The sequence below is a fragment of the Gasterosteus aculeatus genome, chromosome 20, assembly GCF_964276395.1.
Source record: "Gasterosteus aculeatus chromosome 20, fGasAcu3.hap1.1, whole genome shotgun sequence".
Taxonomy (NCBI): Eukaryota; Metazoa; Chordata; class Actinopteri; order Perciformes; family Gasterosteidae; genus Gasterosteus; species Gasterosteus aculeatus.
Genome location: NC_135707.1, coordinates 14823931 through 14842564, shown reverse-complemented (window position 1 = coordinate 14842564; position 18634 = coordinate 14823931). Strand labels below are relative to the sequence as shown.

The 18634-nt window shown below is 43.6% G+C and overlaps 1 protein-coding gene across 10 annotated transcripts in view; it reads right to left on the bottom strand.

Moving 5' to 3' along the window:
• trak1a (trafficking protein, kinesin binding 1a) overlaps window positions 1-18634 on the bottom strand; it is a 36457-nt gene that overhangs the window by 12601 nt on the left and 5222 nt on the right. For 2 of the 10 annotated variants that reach the window (XM_040165887.2, XM_078095333.1), the window contains exons 1-3: window positions 13425-13649; window positions 10438-10632; window positions 513-589 (exon numbers count right to left, since the gene is read on the bottom strand). In XM_040165887.2, coding sequence (XP_040021821.2) covers window positions 513-589; window positions 10438-10632; window positions 13425-13428 — 276 coding nt within the window. In that variant the 5' untranslated portion in view covers window positions 13429-13649. The other 8 variants (XM_040165886.2, XM_078095332.1, XM_078095327.1 and 5 more) reach the window with 7 other exon arrangements.

Sequence of the window (18634 nt, the reverse complement as noted above, 5' to 3'; positions counted from 1 at the left end):
TTTGCAGAAGGCAAGTTCACATGTTTTCGGTCTACACCCAATTTCGATTTTTGTTCGGCTTGGTTTAACTAAACTCTAAATAGTGAATATTAATTCACTGTCAATTAAAGGAAGTTAACTTCTCCCAGATAGAGAGGTCAGTACAGCAATGTCTCGCAGGGTGAAAACAGTTTGGTGATGGTGGGACATCTCTGGATACCATGGTTAGTCGGTAGTTGGATGGCTGGCTGCTGAATTTCACAGGTCATTTAACAATTTCACCATTGTATTTTTTACAGCTTTTAGTTATACAGAGAAAGCCGACTGAGCTTCTCCCCAGCAGCAGATGTGGATCACTCAGTTTTGAATATCATAGGCCACCAGCTGGTTTTATTACATGGTGCCATGAACTTCATGGAGAAACGTGTGCTCGGACTATCAGCGCACACCAGAATATTTGACTTAAGTGCGTCACAGTCTGTGCTGTAGTCCGTTGTGTTTTTTCTAATTTAGCGGCTTTGACTTGATCTTACCTCCTCCAACAGTCGAGTGACGGCATCAATGTCACTGTAGGTCTTCGTCATCTGGCCCACTCGGTCAGCACACAATACTGCACAGACACAAAGAGAAACGCACAGAGGTCTCAATACAAAAACCCCAAAGGAAAACAACCAGGCAGGCAATTCACTCAGTAAAAAGGACAAAGAAATAATGAACTGTGTATTCCATTTGTGATCTTGTGAGATTTCTCTCACGTATTATTGTCATCTGAGTCTTAACTATAGCTCATGAACTCAAACAAGATTAAAAATAAACAGCAGGTTTTTTTTACCTATTATCCACGTCCCTGTTCTACGTTGATGAATGAATCCTATCAAGTTCTTAAGAGGTACCTTCTCACATACATCATACACCCACTTTTCATAGGTTAAGGGTAAAGACAGAGAGGAACCACACCTGCACGATCATCATCAACTCCTTTGTACAAAGCTTGAACTTTATGTCACTTAATCAAACAACATTATTTATTTATTGACTTGTAATCTATCACAGGTAACTGTGGAAGCCTCTGTCTGGTGCTGCCTCCTCCATTGGAGGCCTTCTGTTCAAAACAACAATTTCCTCTGCTGCTCGAGAGAGAAAAGTTTCATAAATGAATTTGATAATGTGTTTGAGTTTTTCTGAAGTTGCATGTAGATGGACATGTACCCTGGCTCCAGGTGCCCGTAATCTATTGGTATGAGCATATTTACTCTTACCGGTAATCAGTCCTGTTAGTCACTTCTAACACTGCTGGAGAGAGGAGGCGTGTGATTCTGCGCCGTCAGAAGGTGTAACGTCCGACATTGCCTGATGTGTCATACAGTAAGTTAATATGATACGGCAATTTAACTGTCTGATTTTATTCCAGTTAAGAAGTCAAACCAGTCAAACCAGGTATCTTACACAATAGGGCTGTAAAAGAGGCATTCTGTCCTCCTACAATGCAAAACAGAGTTAGCCAATGCAAACCGTACATTTCCATATGCTCATACCTCACCGACCAGATAGCGTCAGGCTGCTAGACTCTAGGGCTTAGATGGCTGTTTCACGTCCATGATTATATATTGTTAAATTACATTTCCCTTTTCCAGCTGACAAGGAGAAATGAGTATGTGACACTGGGCAGCTTGACCGAGGTATTTTGTTTGATTAAATAAGGGCACTAAAATGTGTTTTTCATACATTTTGCACATGATAGCGGGTTTGTACGACAACAAAATGCTGCCTTTTAGCGAGTGTAATGTTTACTAGGTTTCCATGTTAGTATCCTGGCATTTGCTTTTGCACCGAATCTCTTCGGTATTTGTTCGTGGCACTAACGGGTCATTCTGCAAACCCAACATCCACACACATAACCTTCTTTTTTCTTGTGGCACATATTGTTACTGGGGGAAAACACCCGCATGTTGATAAGCATGTTGATAAGCTGAATGTGAAAAAAAACCTTGATAGCCCAGGGTGCAGCCGGTTTACCTGTGGTGCGTTTTATATAGACAAATATGCAGGTTTATTGGCATGGTCAGTGCACATTACTCAAAATAACTATTGGAAACTTGCTAATGACAGTGGACAATTTGTCTTCACCTCTCGTTGTGAAAACAAACAGAGTTGTCAGACAGACACACACACACACACATACAGGTTAAAAGGACAACACAGCTGTGATCCGTGGCCACTTCGGTCATGAATGCGGGGTGGGAGAAAAGGTCAAGACGGATGTCGCAGAACGCCGCTGTAACCTGGGTAACGTAAAAGGAGGTGTAACTTAATATTGGAATGTGATCTGGATGTTGTCTCTGCGTTTTATACGGAGAGCATGTAACTCAAGACTGACACACTCTCTCTCTATCTGTCCCCTTCTTTCTTTCTAAAGAAGAAGTTCAATGTCAAGTCTTTACTACCCACAACCATCAGCAACTATGGATTAATAGATATGTTTGAGTGCTGAGTTGAAATGTAGTTAAAGCTCAACAATGATCCATTATCCGTTCTCCGTCTGAAGGAGCCAGACGTCTCCATCACATAACAGTTAACTACATCAGTTTACAGCCACGCGCCCCCACGCCCCTTCACACCCCCCACGGCCAGCAGGACAAGATACCGCTTGGTCCTCGGTTTATGAACACATCGACCTCAGTCTCTCTGCGAGAAATTCAGGATTGTGGCTCAACTATCCTGAATAAATCCCAAAGCAATTAAGCAGTTGATTTCAAAGCGACTAAACACAATCTAAAGAACTAAACAGTCATCAGATAGCTTTGTGTATTCTTAAACAACTTTGAAAAAGCATGCTGGCATGATGGGCCAAGCCCATGTTTGAACATGTCAGACTAGCGGGTAACCGGACCATGCTGTGCTGAGACCTTTACTAACAAAGACGTCACCTGCAGGCTGAAGCCACAGTCCACACACGCAATTCACAGGTATCCAACACACTCCTTCATTACAGTATTAAATGAATCTCGCCGCCGAAGGTCAGATACACTCAGCGAGCGGGCGCACGCAGACTAGCGATGATGATGCCCTGATTACAAAGACGTCTACCTTCCCACAGAACCTGTTGCTCTTCATCAATTTGTTCTTCCTCCTCCTGTGGCTGCAGCTGCTCTGTGTTTCCTTGCGAGGGAAAACAGACATACTCCTCTTCTTCCTGCACGGTGCTTTCATGAATGGGTAGACAAACATATTCCTCATCCTCCTCTGGCTGGTTGGAGTACTCCAGCTCGTCCTCGGCTGCAGTGAGCAGTGCCATCCTCCACTTTGCAACTAAGACCATCCACGGGACCCCAACTCCATGGCTCCTACTTAGGCTGTGTGCATCTGTGAGTCCATCTAAGAATCAATACCTGCTCTGTGTGCGCCTACATGTGAAACCACACATCTAACGACGTGTTCGTTCCCCAGAGGACAGTAGATGACCGTAGTGCACACAGCCTGTCTCTCTCTAAACACTCCATTGTACATGACTGGCAAAGTATGTCTGTGTGCATCTGTCGAGTACCAACTAATGTCAGCAGAGTGAGTTTCTCAAAGTGTGTGTATCAGTTGTCCCTTGAGGTGGCTCTGAGAGACAACCCGATTAGCAGACTCCTCCTCGGCTCCTGTGTGACTGGTCAGTGAATGGCCTGTTACACTTTACCCCGGAGAGGGGTGGACACAGACGCCTACTGTATGGAGGAGGCTGACCAAAAAAAACACAGCTTAAAATAGATTTCAGATAGCACAGGAAAGCATTAAAAATAATCCTCAATTAATCAATTTTTGCACTTAAAAGGAAATGGTTCAGGCTGAAACCAACAGGAGCAAATCAGAGCTGAGAGAGACATCCGGTTCAGAAAAGCTTTAACTACTGACTGCTTTTCCAACCCCCCCTCCGGTGAAAGCGAGTTGGTACATTCCAGTTCTGCCACTATGGAGACAATCAAACAATAACTTGCTTCCAGGGCGTGCCGGTCTCAGTGAAACCACCTATAGGTGAATGTTAAACCCCCGACCTCTGCGATAAGGTGGAGTTTACAGCATAACAAGCCTCACTTTGGCTGGAAGGGCTCCAAGCGAATAAAAAGCATTTTCAATGCAAGTTTTAATATGCACCAAACTGTAGTCATTTTAATGGACAAGCCTTTTTGCCTTCCCAATCGTTCTTTGCAAGGAAATAATGTAAAGCAGTAAAATACAGTGATAAAATATTTCAAGTTAATTTTCTAAAAACCAGCATAGAAACGGATGCAAAAGAACAAGTCCAATGCCAAACTTCAAAACCAGGAGCCTGCCTCCATACCCACAAATGTTTAATGTTTAAAAGTATTAGAGCAAAGTCACGGTAGGACCAACACACAATTTAACACTGCTGCATATTTTGTTTATTACATTTAACCGTTAAAGTTGAGAGACTTCATCGTCTTAAACTTTCCAGATTTGAGCCTTTCTTTACTTTGAATAATTCGTCCTGCATGCAGGTCAATTCAATAAATTGTAATGTAACCGTAATGTAAAACTGCATATTTTTCAAACTTTTCTGTTTAACCTCAAAATATAAAAAGAGAAGAAATGTGCATACTGTTTAAAAATGTCACATGTTCATGTGAGCTGAGCTCATTTTGGCCACGTAGACCAGACCATCAAAGACCATGGAAGCATCAAAGCAGCCCACTTTTCTGCTCATTAGTCACTGCTCTGTGTTATAATTGCTGTAATTGCTCCAGTGAACTGATGTCATCTCAGTACCGTCCTGCCTGCTTGAGTAACTCCACTCAATGCTGTCATGGATTCAGTGCTGCAGGCAACAAAGGAGACCTGGAAAAACAACGCTCGCTACCTCGCAGCGCGGTTTTCCCTCCCATTGTCGTATTCACTTTTTACACTCCACACGTTTTTCATTCATTCGCCCGCTTTTCCCCTCATTTGTTTGTAAAGCCTCCTGCTTTGTGCAGTTATTTGAAAGAATTTACACAAACAACATTACAGACAGTTGCAGATATAAAACAGTCAAGAAATCCTTTTTGCTACAACAACAATCTCTGTTTATTTGTTTATTTACTGGATCTGTGTCCTTCAAGCTGCTTATATCTACAATTCACTACGGATTTTGGAGGAAGGACGGAATTGGGCAACAGGCCAGTGAACTTCTTACTTGCTGATAAGAGTTAAACACTTTCTATAGTACAGCAGGTCATTTCTCATTAAAACACAACTTCTAAAATCAAATTGTAGGTGTCAAATTGTAGTTTGGTACAGGAGCGCACTGCATTCGCACATAATAGATAACAAAAAAAATTCACCCTATTTTCGTTATTGTCTCCTAATTTGAGGAAGAAATTGTAAAGGTTTCATAACTACTAACTACTATTTTCTTTTGTGAATCCAATGCTCTTCCATAGTTTAGACTCTAATATCAAATGCAAACGTGCAGAATTTAAGGGAATATATTATAACGTTAAAAGATTTTATCTGTATAGAATACAACATTTGTTTTCAATGGTTTTCAAAAAATAATATTGTAAGAAAAGAATCCATGTTTTGTCTCCCGGTTTCATTCCTACTAGATTTATCCCTCCAGCCGGTCTCATCCACAGCGGGGGGACAGCTCGCCCTCTGCCCTTGTTTCCCTCCATCCAAACCTTTTGTATTAAAGGCTGCTAAAATTGCCAAAGAACATTTGGCAGGCTGCTATCAATAATGGTGGCATGCGCTAAATATAAGCTAGCCTACTTCCACATCTCAGAATAACTCTAAACCAGCTGCTTTCTATTTGTGCCCCATTCAACACGTAGGTTTGTCAAAGAAGCTCAACGAGCATTTGGATATTTGATTGTTTCATCATCAAGTGCAGTTGTAAAAATAAAAACTCAACCGTGGGTTAGATGCCACGGCTAAATGATATTCCAGATGTTTAAACTGCACAGCTCACATGGGGGAGGGGCTGAGCGGTTTAGACTTATGTAAGAATCTTTACAGAGCATCTCTGCCCAACACGCACAACATAGTGCACATAACAATACTGGATCCCCCCCCCCGCCCCATATTCCATCAAACCTTAACATTAAATGCTCAGATTACTCAAATTCACAAAAATTCACTTGTGTCCAAATGGAAGGTACTTGAAGTGACATGGATTACAGAGCACATTGGCACCAAACCAAGGCGTCTTTATAAGAGAAGAGTGACACAGACGAGGAGGAGGGAGGAAGAGCGAGGGGCAGCGCCAACAGACCTGCCATCAACCAATGAAATGGATGATGTGCCGTTAGTCTCACGTCGCATGAACAGGCATCATCAATCCTCCTCTGATATTAATTGTGTACGTATCAATCTGTATCTATGTTATACACACACACACAGACACACATTACATAGGGCTGCAACTCAGTAGTAAGAAGCTGGGCTGCAGAATTTAAAACAGAATTGACTCTTTCTCGAATAACTTTGCTTCCTTTCATTCAGGTACTCACTCACTTAGACATTCTACCAGCGGTCAATATCTTTATTACACAGCTCTTCTCAAAATAAACATTTTTTGCCGCTGAGGACTTCCTGCGAGTCTCTCCGGTTCAGCGGGTATTTCCCTTTTTTTAGCAGCTGTAATAAACAGTTGGCTGAAATTTGCAAAACAATACCGCCCTCATTGCATCCTCATTTAGAGGAATCCCGACCGACCAGCTCCCACTGCCTACACATCCAGCCACATCTCGTCCTGTACTGGAGGCCTCTCTGTGGGCCTCATTTAGAAGCCACTCAGCTGCCACACACCACTGCTACAACACCTACTGTATCCGGCAGCCACTGCCTGCTGAGCTACAGCGTTAGAGCTGCTGTGTCTTACTGAAACGGTCTTGGTATTTTCTTTAGTTGTGAATATTATTCCACAAAGTCACATTCTATGTAGTAAAAGGAATCGGTTAAAGATGGCTGCACAAGGCGTTTGGTTGAAATACATTAAACATGTACTTTTAGGGGGATAAACATCAGTTTTCACCGAGCTTGTTTGATATGAACAAATCCAACTTAATCCTACCACCACTTCCCTTTAATCTCAGTTTGTGTGTAAGCAGAGGACACATTATAAAACCTGGTTATTAAACGTTGCTACAACATGGCCCTGTTAAAGTACTTCTTATGTCTATGAAGCGGGATTACAAACGTATTAAACAGAAAGTACTTACCGCCATTAATTAAGTTGAAAATCCTTCATTGCTACGTTTCACAAAAATTGAGCTCATAATCTGTAGGCCGACAGCTCGCTTTGATACCCTCGCTGGATGGCTACCGTATACCACATATACACCAAAGCCATCTCTATGCATCTCTCACTATGCCCACAACACAGTTCCACTAACCAACTGAAAGTACTTTAGTATATAAGAAAACCACCTCTTACCATTCATAGCCAGTAACATCAGTGTCGTTAGTAGTTAGAGTCAACTCTTCAACAGCTAGAGGTCACTGCATAAAACTGTAGCAGACTTTCGTCTTACCATCAGTACACTCCTCATAGTACCAGTCCAGCTCGTAGTAGTCTGCCTTGACAAACCTCTGACCTCTGGTCGGGCCTCGCCTGTTCATCCTCACTGCTCTGACAGACAGCTGTGTATCGTCCAGTGTCCCAGCATATGTAGCTGCAACATCTTTGGCCAACGAAAAAGTCCCAGCATGCTTTGAGACAACCAGTTTGTCGCTGGGATCTTACTAGTTACCGGAACTGTCCGTTGAGCAGCCAGTCAGTGTCCACTTCTGCTATCCCAGCATGCTTTGCAGCCACCAGCTGGCACACAGTCAGGATTAGTGACTATCTGCCCATTATCATATGTCCCTTCTGTTCCACCCTACGAACGACTACGAACTGTCAGTGTATTATGCTCCATATTTGTTGTGATGCTGCTGCCAATTCTGCACGTCATCCCAGAAAAGCGTTGCTTGCGTCGTCAGTTGAAAAAACGTTAGCCCTTTTGAGCAAACGTGTCAGTTGGAATTCTCTGCTGTCTCGATGTCCTTTGGTCTCATCTTCCTTTTCTATTACTTTCCTTCGGTCACTCCAAAGCTTCAGAAATGTCTCCATCCATTTATAGCTTCCTGTCAATTCATCTTCATGTCAGTCCATCCTCCGGTGGAGCCTTTCTGAGGTCATACTATGACAGTGGTCTCCTCTTTTGTAACATCCTTTGCTCAGTGGCAGCACAAGCTCTACACATGGACCCCAGCAGCCCCAACAATGACTCAATACGCACAGCGATACAGAGAGAGAGAGCAGCAGCAGCAGTCACGGGTTTTGCAGCAGAAAGGATGTTAATCATGACACGGTAAGGGGGCGGGGCTTAGATGATGCCTCCAGCCAATCACGGGCAGGAGTGTCACAAGCTTGCTCCCGCCCTCCCTACGTATGTAAGCATCGCCCCCTGCTCTCCTCTACTTTGTCCTTCTGTGAGGTTACTATAGTAACAGGCTCAGGCTCCAGAGGCCCGACACACGATGTGAAGCCGTTAGCAGGAAAGCAGTGCAGTGTTGGCAGAGGTGACGTGGCAACCCCAAAACGAATGAGCACGACGGGCATTCAGGGATTGGTCCTTTTAGTTGGGGAGAGGCGGAATGAGTACATGCACAGTGCATGGGAGGAAAATGTGGAGTCATTGGCAAAAATTGCTAAATAAGAACCTTTCAATGACAGTATATTGTTATATATCTGGCTAAAGCAGGACTCAATGCTCGATGCTTACTGGGCGCAAATTGTCTTAATATGCCTGAATGATGTCTAAATGATGCGTAGTAAATATATACATAAATAGTGTTACCTACTGCATCTGGAGAGACCACATCTGTAGACGTCAGTGGAACACACTTTAATGACCAAAATTAAACTAATATGACCCTATTCCTCATATAGCCCTCAGAGTGTCAATACCAGGCCATCAATTTGTGATAAAAATGAGACGTAAATAATTAAAAGGTATTTATAGAGCGTTTTCCATGGGACAAGATCAACGTGCTTTACAGGCCAGGATTTCAACATAAAGAGGAACACAATATGACCATAGGGCCAATAAATAACAGACATGCGAATACAGATTATAAAAGTGTCAAAAACTTAGTTCAAGAGCAGGATTCAGGATGTTACACAAACAGCAGTCTAAAGAGGGGCGTTTTTAGCTGATGCGAGAATACGTTGACAGAATCCACAAGGCGTTGCTGTGCAGGCAGAGCATTCCATTTAGGAGCTACTGCCTGAAAGCCTTGATCACCACGGGTCTCAAGGCGTGTACGAGGGACAGACAGAAGACCTCGGCCATTAGACCTGTGTGAAGAAGATCAGTTTCATATGCGGGAGCCTGCGCGTGGAGTGGTCTGTAAGTGAGATTGAGAAAGTGTATCCTAAAAGCTACAGGGAGCCAGTGGAGTAAAGGGGGTGATGTGAGACCCTCGATTAGTCCCGGTGAGTAATCTGGCAGCAGTGTTTTGAAAGACCTGCGAACGGTTGAGGGCAGCTACACTAAGTGATGAGAAAAGCGGATTATAGTAATCACTGCGTGACGAGATGAATGCATGAATGCTCATCTCTAGTTCAGCAGTTGATACCACACCACAGAAACACATCTCCAGCATGAGGATAACTGAATGAGAACTAGTCAAGGAAGCAGAAAAAACTATATTAATGATACATACAACAATTGCAGAATACCTCAAATAATGTGTCTTATGCAACACAACCTTGTCATTGCTTCAGTCTGGCTGGCTGTGATAAATGTCACAGCAAGACCGTGTCAGCCCGACGCAACAGGCTGGCGCTACAGTTCTCAGTAAAGCCTATTTATGAGACCGATCTATTTTTAGACACTCAACCATGAGTCACTTTGATAACTACATATAAAATAGTTACTGTGTTTTGTGTGAGCGTTGCTCTGCTTTTAATTTGCCGTGTGTGTGTGTGTGTGTGTGCGTGCGTGCGTGGTTTACAGCTGGTGTGAGCGTCGACCACCAGGCAGCTTTTAGTTTGATAAGACGAAGGAAGACGCGTGCATAAATACACTGCGGGTATGTTTGTTGTGGTAACCATGGTCAGCTGTTGCACCAACACAGATGGAAAGATGGCTCGCTCGGTCTCGCTTTCTCATTATTTTCCTGTGTGTGTGTCACAGTTCAGCTCCACACCCTCCTCACTCTATTTTTCACTCACTCCCACCTCGTCAGTCTAAACGCCCTTCACCTGTTCACACACCTGCTCTATTGTCATGGCGATCCCCAGGAAAGATGAATAACATCCAATGATAATATTTGAGAAAGTGATGATACCCGCAAGACAAGTTGTATTTATGGAAAAAACAAATACAATTCTTATGTCCACAATCCTCGTGATCATATTAAGAATACATTTGGACACTACATTTACACCAAATCCTCTGAATTTGCAGTGTGTGATTTACTTACAAAAGTATTTGAGGGTCTCCTCTATCTGTTCAGTCGTCAGGTCGAGGGAAGAATTTGGGTCCACCAGTGGCGTGTGCAGCCAATCATCTTGTTCGTAGCCGAAGATGGTGTCGGCCCTCAGCTTGTAGACGGGCAGCTGTTCCTCCAATAAACTGATAATCTCGAGCTCCGGCAAATCAGTACTGTTACACACATCTGCACAGAGAGAGACAGACAATTGCGTCAGCCCATGACAACTCAAAGTATGTGATGCCATCTAGTGGTAAAATAAAGAACTTTTCAACACTGTTTTTGAGTTCTGCACAGTCGATGCAGAGACCAACCGAGAGTGAAGTCCATTTGCGTTAATTTGCATCCTTGGGTGAATCAAATGCTTACTTGATTTGGGCTGTACAGTCGCTTCTTTCTGGTCGTGTTTAATTGCAACAATAGAAACCCGGGTGTTGTTGTGCTACAGCCTTAACCGTTACGGGGTGCAGAGTAACGACACAATTTCCAGAAATCAGACAAAGCTTCTGGTACTTCAATTTACTTCATACTGGGTATAATAATAAATATGACCTTATCATTCATACATTACAAGACAATGCAGCTAATCCGGTCTACAAACTCTGTGACGCCAGCGGCCTTCGACAGAAACAGAGCGCTGCATTTGTGTGCTGCTTTGGAAAACTAAATAATCTCACCTAAGCATTCAGCTCTGTGCCTCTGTGCTCAGCCTTCAGTGTCAGTATGCTTTAAATCAAAGGGTTATTCATTCAGCGCTCCATTAAAGTACTATGGACTTTGCTTTTGCTTTTTCTATAGATGTGGAATTCTTGTGGATTGACAAAATCCATTGAATGGGATTAACATACAGTAAAAAATAATGTCTTTTGTTTCTCTATTTCTGTGCTCTGCTGTCCATCTCTCCCTCCGTCTGTCTGTCTCGCAAACAACACTGTCTTTTACAGTTTGCTTAACCCGAATGAATGACTGACTGTGCTGGAAAAGGGGAAACACACACACACACACACACACACACACACACACACACACACACACACACACACACACACACACACACACACACACACACACACACACACACACACACACAGCAGCTGGGGAATCATTAAGCAGCACAACCAATGAAGTTTCCACCCTGAAGTACTGAACAGCAATTCCGTCCAATTCCATCCATTTTACCGTTGAAGTTTGTGTTAATCTGTGCCATTTTAGAATAGCATTGTTATTCTCAGAAAAGAGGATTACTACGCATTTGGTTTGAGTCTTCATTTCATAATAATACTCTTTTTACGAGACAACACATTCAGTACCGCAGCAGACTGCATAATCTGTGGTGCCTCTCTAAAACACACTCAAACACAAAACGTTTGCCATCCTTCTATCCATACAAATTATTAAGATAAAAAAGCCAGATCTCCACTTCAATTAATTGCCCATTTGAATCATAGATTATAGTTTAAGGACATCTGTGTGGTCAAACAATTTAGAGAAGAGTTGAACAATCCACAAATAGAAATGGATCCAAATTATATTTGCACAAACCTGATGCAGATGTTGCTGGTCAGAATTCACACAGTTTCTCCTCTGCACTGCTATTAAACATGGCCGACGTACTTTGGCTCCTAGAGTGAGTTCGGCGAGGATGTGGATAATTATAGCACAAACCGCTCCGCGCTGTGTGTGCTGACAAAAGGTCAATGGAGACAGCAAAACAGTTTGTGTGTGTATGTTGTATTTTTTCAAACAAGAGTTTTCAAATGATTGCAATGTGCCCCCTTTTCAAATCTCAATTCAAATCAATTCTCTAGTTTTCAAGTTATTAAATGGAAACTGTCACTAAATCAGTTGGGAAACGAGCAAAAAGTTGACTAGGGCCAAAGTTCAAAGAGTGTTGTTGACTTTGAGACAACAAACCTTATGCACATTATAGAGCAGCCGTAATAAGCAACAGAAGGACTGTTGACATCTAGCAGGAGAAGAGCAACAACGTATTAAAGAGGCACCATGTTGAAACCAACAACTTTTCAACAACATTTTGTTTTGGGATTATGAACACAATTCATGTAGGCCAAGAGACATTCAATTCTAATATGCACATGTAATTATATGGACGGCTGGAATTACATTAGCAGCAACTAGAGGCCACTGGAGCAAGAAAGTTCAAGTTCATGTGTAATAATACACCAAGTGTGCAGATGACACAGAAAGCCTGATGTAAGTGTCAAGATCAAGATCAATTAATTCTGTAGCCTGTAGGATCAAGTCTAATCAGGAGAAAATACACTGGTAATAATTATACAGATCTAAAACATGCAGTGTCAATGTTCCTCCCTTACATGTAGCTACACACACACACACACACACACACACACACACACACACACACACACACACACACACACACACACACACACACACACACACACACACACACACACACACACACACACACACACACACACACACACACACACACACACAACCAAGTGTAGTATCACTGGACCGAGAGTCAAAATGAGGTCACCGCAGAGCACAAGGGTACATACTAGCTCGTGGGAAGGGTTCATGTTGGCAAACAGAATAGGACAGCTTTAAATCCCATGAGTAATATGGCCGCCTCCTGGGAACTGTTGCAGTACCACAGTGGTACTTGTGGCCAAAAACAGTATGAGTCAAGTTGACCTTTCTACAGTACTAAAAAATCTTAAACTTACAATGTACGGTTTGAAGTTTTGTCTTTTCCAGACCCTAACACATATGTAGGCTTGAAAACAAAGTTAACTTTTTAAAGGCAAGTTCAAACAGCTGATACGGAGACAGACCGGAAGAGAGACCAACAAACAAAGGGATGATTGAAAGAGAAAGATAGCGACAGCGTGAGGAGCTCGATCTCGCTGCATCTCCCCGGACTCGTCCTAAGCTTGACTCGAGGACCCCGGAAACTCCCAGAACCCCCGTGTGCTGCACAGCGTACTCACTCATGGTGCCCAAAGCCCGATAACCACCAACTCGGCTGCCCTCCGTTCACATTTTCCACAGGACCAGGACAGGGCAAGGTCGGGAGAAATAAAACGGAGAGGAGAGAAGAAAGAGAGAGAGAGAGAAAGGGGGAGTGTTGGGAGGGGGAGAGACAGGAACAACAAGAGAGAGGGTGCTAAAAAGTTTTAGAGGACAGCGTTGGGTCTTAGAGACAGACAGGAAAAGAGGGAGGGAGGAGTGAGGAGGGGAAGAGACCCGAGCCAAACCAGTTCGTCATGCCTGAAATGCCAGTGACGGTGTCCGCATGGACCGCCCCGCCGCTTGCTCTCACACTTCCTCCCTCCCTCCCTCTCCCTCCCTCTAGCAGGCCACAAACCCAGCTGGACTCTTCTTTGGAGCTGCGCCGGGTAAACACGCTCGCTCTCTTTTGCTGTCCTGCTTTAGTACAAACACACAGTGGATAAGAAGAGGCCTCAAGCGGTTCCTCCCTTTCGTCTATCTAGCTGCCAAACAGTATTGTGCTCTTCATACATTAAAAGAGCTGATGAAAGATACTAAAAGATTTAGGAGAGAATACGTGTAATTGTAACAGGAAGCTTAAGCATAATGTTCTGAAACTGATTCAGCTCGGTTACAGTAGTAATTATGGCCTCTACAACATGAGCAAAGGTGCAGATGAACCAACATGTCATCATATAATCAACAGATCTCTGCGTGTATGACAACTATAATTATCCTTTTCCCCCTAACTTGAGTACTTACGAAACATGTTAATTTCAGCAGTTAGTGAACCACAAATTCTTTTCTCTTTTTTTAAGTATAAATAGTTGTCAATGTTTCCCCCCCACCTCAGTCAGCCTTTTCTTCTCTGTATTAAACTTTTATGCACCGCTGCAGTTTACTTGATGTCTAGCAAAAATACTGACTGTGGCCAAAAGTTACTTGAATCGTGAATCACTTATTCTGGTTTTTGGTGGATTCCTGGCAATAGGACGTTGTTAAACTCACCTTTTAGAGTTGGGAGTTTCAATTTGGCCTCAATTTGTCTCTCTATATTTTGAAAAGAGCGGGTGCATGCTGCCTTCTAGAAATGATGCTCCTTTCATGACAAAAGCCGATAAAACAATGGCGAGACCAGCACAAACTAGAACACACTGACGTGTTACACCAATGTTCTCCACTGGAGCCATTCAACCGAATATTTCATCACTGCTCTCAGGTTGCAGCACAGCCCTGTCCGGCATTAGACCGGCCTACAATGTAAAAGCGCGAGCAAGCACAGGAAATACTCCAGAGTACGTCAACGTGGTCAGATATCAGTGGCAGTCTACCGGATATGTGTGTGGGCGGCTGCACCAAGGTGTTCAGATGTCACTGACCCGCTGAATCTCCCAGCCTGCTACGCGTTGGTGCGCTTCTTCACTAACGTGCCAGCTTCTGTTCAAACAATGACCACTAAAGACAGCAAGGCTGTGATTTGATTACAGATTCAATTTGCCACTATAACAAGGTCATATTCCTTATTTAAGATGGAATGGTAAAATGCGCTGTTCTTTCTGCTGCTCTTCGCAGTCTAAGCTTCGGATTCAGTCTGGCATCTAGTGGCCGCTGGCACGAGCTGTACGCCACGGTTCAGCTGGTTCGGTCACAGCAGCCAGCAGAGGTCCTGTACACGAGCTTTATAATGCGCAACATTATATAATTACGTGTTGGTTCTGTCCTACAAGAGTCTTTCTCAGAGAAACTGATCCAAATCAGTTGCATTCAGATTTTGTGGATAAGTGTAAGCTGATGTTTCAGAAAAAGCCAGATAAAAGACCTGGAAACAACATAGTATGGCGTCATGGACGTGGCAAGACTTGTAACCGTGTCCTATGTGTAAACATGCAACGCCACATGCCGACATCGCTTTCACAAGCCTGAAAAATGAGCCGCAGTAACAAAAGAGATCTGTGAACTTCTTTGTTGAGCCTGTTCTGTCAAGTACGGGGCCGGCCAGTCTGCTTCCTGTCAGTACTAGATTAGATGATTCAGGCTTTTTCACGTACAAAAACTACAACATGACCACACTGCTAAAAGTCCACAGGAACTACAGCTAGCAATGGTTCAGTGAAGCTGAGCACTGGTTTGATACAGCTTCAACATTACCTGGCTCAGTCTCCACTGTGTGTGTGTGTGTGTGTGTGTGTGTGTGTGTGTGTGAGAGAGTGGGATATAATAGCTCTACTTATTTAATGTTTGTTCATTGGAGCACAACATGGTTTTTTTATGCTGTGATTTGGATTTTACACCGCTGAGCTAAGAAACTTTGTGTCTCTCCGGTTCTGTCTGTCTGCCTGGTTGCTCGCTCCTGGTTTCCCTCCCAAAACATCCCATAATTTCCCAGTTACTCAACTCTTTACATCACCGCTGGCTGGTAACCACGGAGAATTAACCTCACGGCCAGAAACTGTGCCACGGCAATGAGCTTCTCTATTCAGCCCTTTGTGTTCGTTCATCACACACACACACACACACACACACACACACACACACACACACACACACTCTGTGAGGAAGTATCCAACTAATGAGTCGGGCAGTGAGGTGTGACGGACAGAGAAGGAACGAAGGACAAAAAATGAAAGCGAGGTTGTAATGAATGACCCTCTCCTACCAGCAGGTGGCGGCACTGACCCGATGACAAACCTGCTCCACCGTCCCGCCCTTGGGCGACCTCGATGTTACGCGCGTATGATAGAGAATCATTTCAACATGTTATTTGGCAGAAGTCTACCGATTGGTTACGGGATACTGCCTTCAAAGCTGAAAGGTCGTGGGCTTGGGCCTTGTAGGAAATCAATCATACCCAATCTGAAAAAGCCCACAATGCTTTGCTTTCAGGCTTTTACGAGGTAGAGGATGAAGGGAATAATAATACAAGGAACTGAGGTCGGGGCAAAGGTGGGAGGGGTACGTTTACAGGAAGTCCTTTTCCTTTTGTTTGGGAGAGGCTGCCGTGGCCTCTATGACCCATTAGTCCAGAGCGTACATGGGCTCGGCATCCCTTATGACCTTGTTGACTTTGCATTGAGCTCCTTCTCTCTGCGCCCCATTCCTTACGGTTCTTCCTAAGTTCCTTAATAAAATAGAGTCTTAACACTGCTGCACTTAATAGTTGTCTTTTAAAGTTTTGACACACAAGAGGGTGCGGTGAACTCATCAGATTGGCCGTGCAGTGTAACACTACGGTTTCAGCTGGAGTACTCGGAAATCGGAAAGTTTGGATTCTAGTTGTGATTTGGTTCCAGGTCGGATAATAACTCCAGGTGGACTCATTCAAAATTTGAGAGAGAAGGGAGATGGGCCATGCGCAGGCGAATTGTTACCACTGTGGACGAGACATTAGTAAAGTTTAGAAGGGTAAGCGGCGAGGGAAACGGAGATGGGCAGCGAAGTGAAAGAACGGACGGAGACAGTCCACTGGGAGGTCCTCTCACATGCCGGCTAACACACAGAGCCGAGGCTCCCTGGAGCCGCTTTACTGACCGGATGTGACATTAGAAAAGGGTCGCCGAGTGGGACAGTTTCTCACAGCTTCTCATGCCTCACTCTCATCATCACACCATCTTTCTCAGTGTCAGATGAAGAACTTATCCTTCGTATTTAAGTTCTCAGACCACCCGTCTGTCCTCCTCACGGCTATAACATGTAATATTACCAGTAATGGTCTCTGCATCGCTGTAGGTGGCCGTGAACTCCTGGAGCGAAGCAGACAGACTTGTTTCACTGACGTACTCCTCCCCTTCCTCCTCGTCGCTGGCCAATCGAAGCCCCGGGTCGTGGAGCCGTGCTGTGTGAGGGGGCGGGGCAGAGGAGCGGGAACGGGTGTGTGGAGGCAACGTCTTCGGGTCCAGCTTGGCGCTGAGTGGTTACTGATTTTAAAAAACGACCAGCCATGGACGATAACCAAATTACATTGGTCTCGAGTGCACTACTGGACTGTTGCTCGGGACGTCCCAAGCCCGAGAGATGTGGGAGTTAAAAAAAAGAACCACCCACATAGACGTCCACTGGATTCACTGTAAACCTATGAAGAAAAAAGGGACACAGCATTACACACAATACATTACACACACATTTGATTTATTTTTTTAAAATCACAAGTTAGATTTTAAAAATTGCATGAATATATAGCGATTTACAGCGATATTCTAAAGTAAGTATTGAAAATTAACAGAATGCATCATAAGCTTAGATCCCCTTTCAGTAGTTTGATATGTGCAAACGTGCTCCTTTATTCCCAGAACATACAAAGGATTTCATTTGGACAACCTGCTCTCTTTCGCCTACTGACAATGGGGTAGCAGCAGCGTTCACAGATATGTGGAAGAGAAGCCAGTGCTGCTGAAGGGCTTTCATTGCATTCATTCATTCATTGTAATGGCCACCAGGGAGAGAAAGTGACCCTGCTTCACCCTTTTTACCTCAGTAAACATTATAAAGTTTATGAGCACAATCGCTAGTCCAAGTCTTCTGTAGTAGCATGATGTTTATTTAGTAAATGATTGAGAGTAAACTATTAGATAAAGCAGGTTATGCTTTAGGACGCGACAGGTTGCCAACACGACGTTTAGAACTTTGTGATGTGTCATCAGAACAAGAATTTGTCTGCTTAAAATGTTTTATTCAGTGTTTGGTTTTATTTATCTCCCCCCCGATACTTCTTTTGCCAAACAAACAAGAAAGCGACAGACAAAATACCAAACTGGAGGCTTCAAAGCGGCATTCAATAGACCAACTTGGGGTGTCACCCTCATCTGCACGACGGCTACCTGCTTCACATACAGAATGCGTGCCCAATTTAAAATGATTCATTATCATTACTGATTAATCAGCTGTTTTTTTGAGACAAAATACTGCTTCCTCTATTCCACGGTGATCTTATCTAAAACCTCAAAAGTTACCATACAAAGATGTATGATGAAAAAAAAGCAGCAAATCCTTTGCAGCACATCTAATGACGCATGTGATTGAGTTAAATAGCACAGAGTAGACAACGTAGCTGCATTAGTAGAATACTGTTGCCTTGAGTGACTACTAGAGGAACTTAGCTTGGTTTCTATTAATAGTCAACACACACACTTTAAAATCCCAGCAGGGTTTCTTCCGTTTCTCTACTTTTTTGTATTTTCTCTTCTACTTCCTTTGTACCATCTGCCCGTCTCTT